Genomic DNA, 10,396 nt, shown 5'->3' with positions numbered 1-10,396 from the left:
TATGAATTACTAACATTTGATTAAACTTAAACGCTTACATCTAGTCTCTCATCCCTCGGTGACATAAAAGTTCCATCCTCGCGCATGTGGAGGCGGAGAAAGGTGCTATAGTTCTGTGCAGCCGGGGGGAGTCCAGTCTCCAAGCTCTGTCCATGCATGCATATAAGATAAATAAGTTATTATTTGCGATATTATATATATGTATATATATATATATATATATATATTATTTATGAATTTATTTGATAATTACTAACCAGACTCTGCTGCAGGATACGAGTGGACTGAGACCCTCTCACGTGCCTACTGATCCTTGTACCGGGTCCATCGGGCTCAGACATCCGGTTCGCACATGCTCGCTGGGAAACGGCCTGAACAGCCTCCTGACTCCAGTATGCCTGGAGTCCTGTCCAGAATTCGGCAGACATCCAGAGGGGTCTATCCATCTCCCGACCTTCATCGGTACTAGCCCTGAGCTTCGTCTTGTAGTCGCTCATCATGTCACTGTACCTCTTGTTGGCTTTCTGTTCCCACATGCCCCTAACCTCAAGCTCGTCCTCAGGCGACTAAGCAAACTCTTTCTGTTGAAAGAAATAGTTAACTTAATATATAACATTTTACAATAGATAATGATAAATTTATATGCACTATAAATTCAATCGTACCCGTAATTCGTCAAAGTACAAATCCTTCACAGCCGGGGGAGTCAACCTCTAAGTGTACCCGCCTGGGTTATCCACCCTCTTAAATGCTTTAGTGCAGGCTTTGGCCATGCCCACTGGCTCCATCAAAGCACTGTGTAAAACTAATTTAAGGATTTGTTTGCTATACGGAAAATAATGATTTAAATTAAAATACTAACTCATTAGGCATCCTCTGAAAGACAATCCTCCCATGTGCTTCCCTAGTCGAGCTGGCCCTGATGGTGGCAGCTGTAGGGCCGCTGGGCCTTCTAGCCCGTGAACTACTAGACGCCTGGGGAGTCTCAGGAGTCGCAGAAATCCCTGTACCGGACCGATCAGATGTGTCATTAGTCGGCTGCTCATCTCGATCAGACCGACCGGATTGACCAAACGAAAATAAACTTCTACGATGAGACTTGTTACCTGTTTCAAATTGATTTATATAAGCATTGACACACATAAAATATCATGAATTACTTGAATCTAACGAAATTTCGACAGCATAACCCCCACTATCCATCAACCAAACAAACAAATACATTGTCAAATACTGGGTACAAACAAATACATTATCAAATAACAGTTAGAAATACAATTATGTCTATCGTCAATATGTTCCCTAACCAACACTACTGTTACCTTCACTATCGTCGTCATCAGATGTCAACGGTTGATCATCGTCTTCTGGTTCATCGTCATCTTCAATGTCGACGATTCCACCGAGGGGATGAAGAAGAAGTGGCTGGTCAATGTCTATAGTTGTGTGGGTAGACATAATAGTAACAACCCTCTTCTTGGAATGGTTGATCTAATGTTGAATTAGATGCGTCAGTAGAGACCTGAACCTTTGATCTTGCGTTGACCTTGCAATTATTAACACAACAATCGATCTTTTCCACGGGCAAACCCAAACCGCGCAGATTTCTCTTCGTACTATAGAAGTCTTCTGGACAGTTGTTATCCTTCGGTAAAGCATTTCGAAACATCGAAGACAACTGATTGTAAGTTCTCTCTGACATGTGACTTTCAGCCTTTATGCTCATGAATTGAGTCATCCAGGATAACTGTGAGTAAGTGTCACAGGATGGGTACAATGGATTATCGGCCGCGTTCAACATGTCGTAAATCTGTTGAGCGTCAGGATTGGGCGGCTCCTCCAGATTTGAAACATCTTGATAATTACTAGATCCAGCATGATCATGCACCATCCTTTCGTAGTTATTGTATGACCCATCATCCTCATCCATTACTTGGTAATTACTAGGTCCAGCATGTTCTGTCGCCATACACATTGGTGCTTTCCCGTGATAAACCCAAGTTGTGTAATTGTGGACAAATCCACGCCTTGTAACATGTTTTCTGACTGTACGTACAGATAAAAAGGCTTCATTGTTACACTTCTTACACGGGCACCTAATATTACCTACTCCATCTGTATACGCCGTTTGATTTATCGCATAATCAAGGAAACTCTCCAGCCCCGTTTCAAATGCAGAATGATCATTGTATCTCACATACATCCACATGCGATTATCACTCATTCTTGCAAATTCTAATTGAAAAAAATAAATAAAATATCATAAATTACTTTAATCAAACAAAATTTCGACAGCATAACCCCACTATCCTAACTACCAAGTGCTCGACTCTACTAGCAGCTATAGTGACCATGGTGGTTCTAATTTACTAAGCCTATACTAGGTCTACCCGGCCCCCCAATGTCGAAGCAATAATACAATACATATAAAGCAATAAAAAATAAAGTAATAAAATTTAAAACAATCATTTGTTGGGAGAAGATCCTTAAGAAATAATCAATTTATATCCCAAATGGAGAAGATCCTTAAGAAATTGATTAAATCTATCCCACAATATATAATATCATATCATTTCATGATAAACACATACTAGCATACTTAAAATTCAATTAATCATACTTCATTTAACAAAATTATTTAACGTAAATAAATCTCTAACAAATTCATACTTAAAATTAATCATGCTTTATAATTAATCAAACATTAATTTAAAATTAATCAAACTCCAACAAATTATTAATTAGATTGTAAAAAAAATTTAAAATTAATTTAACTAATTAAAATTAATCATACTTCACATATTATAAATTAATTAAAATTAATCAAATTAACATTAATTAGATTCTAACAAAATAATATTAAAAAACAAATTTAAAATTAATTAATCAAACTTCAAATATTATAAATTAATTAAAATTAATCTAATTAATATTAATTTTAATCTAACAAAATAATTAATAAATAAATCAAATAACGAGAACGAAAGCGTACGGTAGTGGTCGGCGGCGGAGCGGTGGCGATGGCGGTGTCGGCAGCGGCGCGGCGTCGTTCAACTGAAATGTTAAAGAAATAAAATGAGATGTGAAAGTGAGAGATAAAGAGAAAGAGAGGGAAATAATACCTGCAGGGGTGGCTGGCCGGCGGCGGTGGACTGACGGCGGCGGTGGCTCGGCGGCGGCGGCTGGGGGTCGGCGAGGCGGCGACTGGGGGTGGGGAGGCGCGGCAGGGAGGGGGGGGGGGTTTGAGGGGAAGTCTGCGTGAAAAGGGGATCTGGACGATTATTTAATTTCACAATTACCGGCGGCAAAATGCCGCCGGTAATCTGCATTGTATATAAATTTAAAGTTAAATTAAATTATTTTATAAATACCGGCGGCGAGCCGCTGGTAATTAGCGGCGGCGACAATGCCGCCGGTAAAAAAAACGACCCGCCTTGTTTTGCCGTCGTTGGGCCGCCGGTAATTACCGGCGGAAAGTTCGCCGTCGGTAATTTCGCCGGTATTCCAGCATTTTTTTGTAGTGATATATATATATATATATATATATATATATATATATATATATATATATAAGGAAGAGTTCAATGGAGACAACTTCCCTATATAGAGAATGAAGACCAAATCAGAGGCGCCATTGATCTTACCAAAATCAATGAATCAGATTCATCTGAATTCTTCAAGTTTAGAAAATCCCGTAAATTCCTCATTTTTCAATTCTGGGAACCGACGAACATTATTATGAACTTACGAACATAAGTATGTTTATTTGTATGTTCATTTGTTTTTATAAGAACATATTGACGAACATTATCATTTGTTTTTTATACGAACACATCGACGAACATTAGTATGTTCGCAAGTTCATAATAATGTTCATTGGTTCCCAGAATTGAAAAATGAGAAATTTATGGGATTTCCTAAACTTGAAGAATTCGAATTAATCTGATTCATTGATTTTGGTAAGATCAATGGCTCTGATTTGGTCTCTATTCTCTATATAGGGAAGTGGTCTCCATTGAAGTTGACCCTATATATATATATATATATATATATATATATATATATATATATATACAATAGGGGAGAGTTCAATAGAAACAAAAATATAGGCGGAGTGTAGAGTCTTAATCTCAACCGTTGATCTTATCTAATCTAACGGTTGATCTTATCTAATCTAACGGTCAGCGTTCGTTCGTTCAACGTTCAACGCGGAATTGTGTTGAACATGAATAGGGTTCGAATCCCTCAGCCACCAAAAGTTCAACAAATTATTTGTACGTTCAACAACATTTACTGCCATGTTCAATGCATGTTCGATGTTTCTGATGTTCTTGTATAAGCTCTGTTTCTGTAGAATTCGACCCTATATATATATATATATGTATATATATATATAGGCCAAGGTTCAATGAAGAAGGCCTAAATGTAAGAAAGAAGAGAGAAGTAATCTCATCCATTGATCTTGTCTAATCTAACGGACATGATTTATTCACGTCATGTTCAACGAATTTTTTCTTTGAACATATGGGGGTTCGAAACCCAGAACCTCCAAAAATATTGTATATGTTCACGAATGTTCAACGAAAAAATCCGTTGAACATGGCGTGAATAAATCATATCCGTTAGATTAGATAAGATCAACAGATGAGATTACTTCTCTCTTCTTTCTTACATTTAGGCCTTTTTCATTGAACCTAACCCTATATATATATATATATATATATATATATATAGAGAGAGAGAGAGAGAGAGAGAAGGGTTCAACAGAGAAGCTAAATATTGTGGAGAATAGAGAATTCTTAAAATAAAAACGAACAAATCTATAATTTTAATGAACAGATCAATGTACCACATGAACAGCAATTTGCTGAGGGTTCGAATCCTGCTGGTGGCGAGTTTCATTACTTATGTTGATCTGTTCGTAAAATGAATAGATTTGTTCATAAGGAATAAAAAGATAATTCTCTATTGAACCCAACCCTATATATATATATATATATATATATATATATATATATATATATATGGTGTGGTTCTAGAGAGAACTATATTATTTGTGAGAACGAGAGAACCATCAAATCTAATGCATCCACTGTAAAAAATAATGCATTCGCTGTTAAAATTAATGCACTAAAAAAATAAAAATAAAAATGCTCCCTTCAGGATTCGAACCCAGGATCTGCATTCATCTAACAAGATGATGCATCCACCGTAGATCTTGATGATCGAATGGCTGAAAATGGTTCTCCGGTCTTCTTTTATTTATGATTCTTTCTTGAACCTCTCCCTAAATATATATATATATATATATATATATATATATATATATATATATATATATATATATATATATATATAGGGAGACATCAAATGAGAATGGACAAATGTGGTGAGAATGAAGATTGATTGCATAGATAAAATTTTTGCTCCCTCCAAGATTTGAACCCATATAAAAATTTTATGTAGTATTATACTACAACTTATGCAACACTATATACTGGCTTATGCAATCATTCTCATTTCTCATGAAAGATAGTATTGCCAGTATAACTCAACTTTATATATATATATATATATATATATATATATATATATATATAGGGTTAGCTTCTATAGAAAAAAACCCTTAAGATTAAGAAGTAAGAATGAATCTCACTCCTTGATTTACTAAGATCAAACGGATCATAAAAAATGGACGAAATCTATTCTTTGATTAAATCATGCGCTGGATTTGAATTTTTTAATTGAAAAGGTTATATCCGTCATTACATTTTCGGTATGATCAAGGTAAGTTTCATCAGATCCTCATTTTATCGCAACTGCCTTATAAATGGTGATCATATAAGGATTTCAACAAATTTTAATCTTTACATTTGTAAGGGTATTTTTGCTTTGTATTTTTTGGTTTCATCACATCGTCTGCAGTTAGGCGAACATGGTAGCTTGAAGGATACATGGTTGGAAACTGAGAAATCTGCAGATGTGAGTATGAATTTTAAATGAAAGTTCATTAAATTATATTGATGGTTCAAAGCATTAAGCATGAACATGCAATACAAAATGACAATTCTGGAATTATAGATCAAAAAGAATTTTGTACCTTGGAACAAGTCGGGTAGAACCATAATTCTTATTAGTCTATTAAGATTATTGTTTTATGATACAACGTTCAATAAACTGAATCAATAAGTTCGTTGCAGATTGTTATGTTGTTCGCCGAGTGATTTTTCGGTCGTCGTTTCTCTATGGTGTTCGGCCATGAAGACTCTCGGCTTAGCCGTCTGTGTGCGTGGAATAATGGACTACACAATGGTGGTTTCCCGACTCTCCGTTACAGTAGGGAGAGAGAGAAACAGAGGCCGTAAAATCGACCGATTGCTACGTCGGGAATTCGACGTTGGTTGCCGAAGGATGTTGCGGCCGTTGGTTGGGGAGATGGAGAGAGTATTTCGACTTTTCGATTCGTGATAGTGGTAGTCTGAAGATGAAGGAACAACTACATGTTGACGGCTCACGGCCTAGTTGCCGGTCGGTGCAGAAACGAGCCGGTGAAGGAAGCACACTTAAGCTCTTGTTTGATTTTCAAAAAAAAGGAAGGGAGGTGTTCCCATCGTTTTTCTTTTACAATATGTCGAATTCATAATATAATATGCTGAACTTCTGCATTTAAACAATCCAAGTTCATACAGTAGTGTCAAAGTTCAACAAAATATGAATTCATGTTCGGCAAAATTGATATCGATATATTAAAAACTCCAATGTGAAAAACATATATTATGAGACTAACAGTGATTTCCCATTTACTTTATAAAAGTCAATTTAGTATAATTAACAATGTTTTAATAAGTAACGAACTCAAATATCATATTAGAGATAAAAAAAAATGCGTTGTCTGTTCATTCAAGTTAGTAATTCATGTAAGTTCATTATAATTTTAAAGATGTTCATTAGAATACGTTGTCTGTTCATTATATCTAACTGAATATTTCTATAATATTAGTTGACATTAAACAACGTAACCGGTGATTATAAGGAATCACCAACAGCGAAGTAAGGATATGTAATTCAAATATGAACCATAAAATAGTTTTTGTATATATTACGTTTACAGTTAGTTTCTAAAATCTAGAAAAATAAGTTCAATAAATATTAATTATTCATTACAGTATTGGCTAAATTCAACAAAACATGAACCAAGTTCGACGAAACTGAAATATAATTTTAATATTATATAATATAATTAAGTAAATTTAAAAAAAAATCCTTCACACCAACCCACTGCCACCATCCCCACCGCCCAATTCCTTTTCTAATCGGCGCTTTTGGATAGAAACTCAAATCAAATCAATACATTTATTTCTAGTGACTTAATTAAATATGGTTAATATATATGTTAAAATAATAAAGATTTGACTTAACTTAAATATAGCATACAATCGTTAGAATATCCAATCAGTTTTACGGTTATAACCTTTTAGTTAAAATAATTCGCATGAAATCAGCTAAAATGATAGCCGTTAGATTACATGAAATAGATGGTTAGGATTGCGTCTCACTTCTCACTACATTTATACCTTTTCAATTGAACCTTTGCCTATATATATATATAGGGGCGCGCTCCAGTGAGACCCACTATTTTTCGTGTAACATGAGTACAATGAATAAGACATATGATACTAATAAACAAAACGTATATCTAATGAACAAGATGTATATACTGATGAAAAATAAAATTTAAAAAATTCGTAATGAATAAGACATATATACTGATGAACAGAGCCGTATATACTGATGAACAATGCAGTGTATACTGATGAATAACAAAATTTAAAATATTCTGCTCCCTCCAGGATTCGAACCCTGCGAAAAAAAATCACCCTCCATATACAATATCAACCATAGGATTGATGAAATAAACGCACCAGATCGTGTCCTAAATCTCACTAAAATTAGGGGGTCTCATTGGAGCGGCCCCCTATATATATATATATAGGGTTGGGATCTATGAAGAAGTAACTATATTTTGTTCTGAATAAGTCAATAAATTTACCAAATAAATCACGCGACCGCACGAATAGTTATTTTACTGAATAAACACGTACATTTTTCGTTCATACGCTCGCGTGATTTATTCAGTAAATGTATTGAGTTATTCAGCATTCGTTGTTTCCTTCTACATTTAGCATTCTTTATTGATCCATTCCCTATATATATATATATATATTATAGAGAGGTTCAAGAAGGAACCACTAAATAAAAGAAAAAAGGAGAATTATTTTTAGCCATTCGATCATCAAGATCTACAGTGGATGCATCATCTTGTTGGATGAATGCAGATTTTTTTTTATTTTTTGAATGCATTAATTTTAACAGCGAATGTATTAATTTTTACAACGGATGCATTAGATTTGATGGTTCTCACATTCTGACTAATAATACAATTCTCTCTAGAACCACATCCATATATATCACTACAAAATATGCGGAATTAGCGATGGATTAACTATGAAAAATAAAACAGTCATTGAAGATAGCGCATTATTGATTAATTAATCCATCCCAACTTCCAACTACAAATTCGACCAATTATCAAACGAATAACTACAAAATGTTGCATCATATATATAGCATGCCAACCCAAAACACAGAATCAATGTACAACACAAGCTAACCACACCTTTTTCTATCCCCCATTTTGCAGTAAACCAGAATGCTGAAGTCAGTTTGCATGGTGGTAGCCGCCGCAATGCTGGTGGTGAATGTGGTGGTGCCGCCTGCTGCGGCGGCGATGGGCTGCGGCACGGTGGTGTCGTACCTAAATTCGTGCATCCCATATGTTACTGACAGGGGCCCTCTGGGTGGTTGTTGTAATGGGGTTGAAGCACTTTACGCCGCCGCCGACACGGCGGCGGACCGGCAGAGTATTTGCAACTGCTTGCAGTCTGTGGCGTCGTCGTACACAGCCGTCAACTTCGGCAAGGCCGCCGAACTCCCCGCCCGATGTGGAGTCAACATTCCCTACAAGATCAGCCCTTCTACTGACTGTGCAAAGTTAGTATGACCTGTTCTCATTCACAGAATTGAGAGCAAAAATCAAGAAACTTCTACATAGACGTAACGTTGATTCCTTCTTTTAAAATAGAGAATCAACTCTCCGACTCTTTATGATCTCTCTATAATAGTATTAGTTTTAATTGAACTTTTGATTTTGTACATTATATCTAAAAGCTAATGTTGCATTTATTATTGTGGCAGGGTGCAGTGAGTTTAATCGACTGAAAGACTGCACAAAAAGCAAATGAAGCATTTGGGGCATGTGGTTCTCAATCTAATTATGATTGGATTTCTCTTTCACTCCTAATTAATCTTTGTATCAGCATCTGTTAGTTTAATTATTACTCTATAATGTATGTTAACTTCTGTTTTCTTTGTATTTGCTTAGTCGAATATTTCCTGTTTATTAGGAGCAGTGACAAATTCCACCGCCATGCAAATGTAAAATACATATAAGATGCATATAACGTTGACAAATAACGCCAACAAGCAAGGGAAATAAAAAAGAGTGAGGTCTAGCGTTCAAACTTCACCGTCCCTTCTCCCAAAGTCAAAAAAGAGCGATGGTCTAGAGTAACAAGTTACAATTCTAAAACAGATTTGTAACAGATTTGTAATATATCTTCTTCCTGAAAAAAATGTGGGAGAGTGTGGAATTTATAATTATAAGAAAACATATTCATCAAGATAATTTATTAAAATTTTATATATAAATTCAAAAAAACATTTTTGTACATATAAATTTAAAAGTGGGCTTTTGTGCAATTTGTTTTGAAAGAAAAGAAGACAATTTTGAACATTCTAGAATTTAACAGAGTAATATTTGAACGACAACTAAAATTCAAATATTTTATTGAATTTTTCTAAGTTCATTTATGAATACTCGTCAAAATTAATGTATTTTACAATTGTCCCACAAATCAAACACTTGTATAGTTGCATATATACTTTTGCAAGGATGAATATGCAATTATGTTTTCGGCAAAATTTCCAACTTACTTTTATCATCTATATATAGATGAAACACCAGTTTTTATTCCGGCCAATTTTTCTCTTTCCTTCCATTATACATTTTTTCCACATTTTCTCTCTCCTCTCTCTATCACACGTTTTGTTTTTTTCACTATTTTTTTCATACAATTTCTCTCTCTTCTACTCTCTCTTTCATACTTGAGTGATTTTCTTAAAAAAAAATTAAAATTGATATATGAAAAGATATTTTATGTGTATCTTAAAATAAAGATAATGACAAGATCTTTAATTTGGTATAAAAATCATAAAATATGAATTTGAAACAAATAAGTTATTATAATTAAAAAATTTATGATAATTATTTTTCTCT

General features: G+C 34.6%; 1 protein-coding gene across 1 annotated transcript; it reads left to right on the top strand.

Annotated features, from left to right (window-relative positions):
* The first annotated feature begins 8,666 nt into the window (after window positions 1-8,666).
* On the top strand, window positions 8,667-9,387 carry LOC131016417 (non-specific lipid-transfer protein 2-like). The gene is made up of 2 exons (XM_057945115.1): window positions 8,667-9,051; window positions 9,256-9,387. The coding sequence occupies exons 1-2, from the start codon at window positions 8,711-8,713 to the stop codon at window positions 9,263-9,265; spliced, it is 351 nt and encodes a 116-aa protein (XP_057801098.1). The 5' UTR covers window positions 8,667-8,710; the 3' UTR covers window positions 9,266-9,387.
* The last annotated feature ends 1,009 nt before the right edge of the window (window positions 9,388-10,396 follow it).

Source organism: Salvia miltiorrhiza, chromosome 3, assembly GCF_028751815.1.
Source record: "Salvia miltiorrhiza cultivar Shanhuang (shh) chromosome 3, IMPLAD_Smil_shh, whole genome shotgun sequence".
NCBI lineage: Eukaryota > Viridiplantae > Streptophyta > Magnoliopsida > Lamiales > Lamiaceae > Salvia > Salvia miltiorrhiza.
Note: the sequence above shows the minus strand (reverse complement) of the source record. Positions and strands in the feature narration are given on the sequence as shown.

What these genes read in the sequence shown, in the direction of transcription:
- LOC131016417 (XM_057945115.1), top strand. Translation starts at nt 8,711, where the DNA reads ATGCTGAAGTCAGTTTGCATGGTGGTAGCCGCCGCAATGCTGGTGGTG.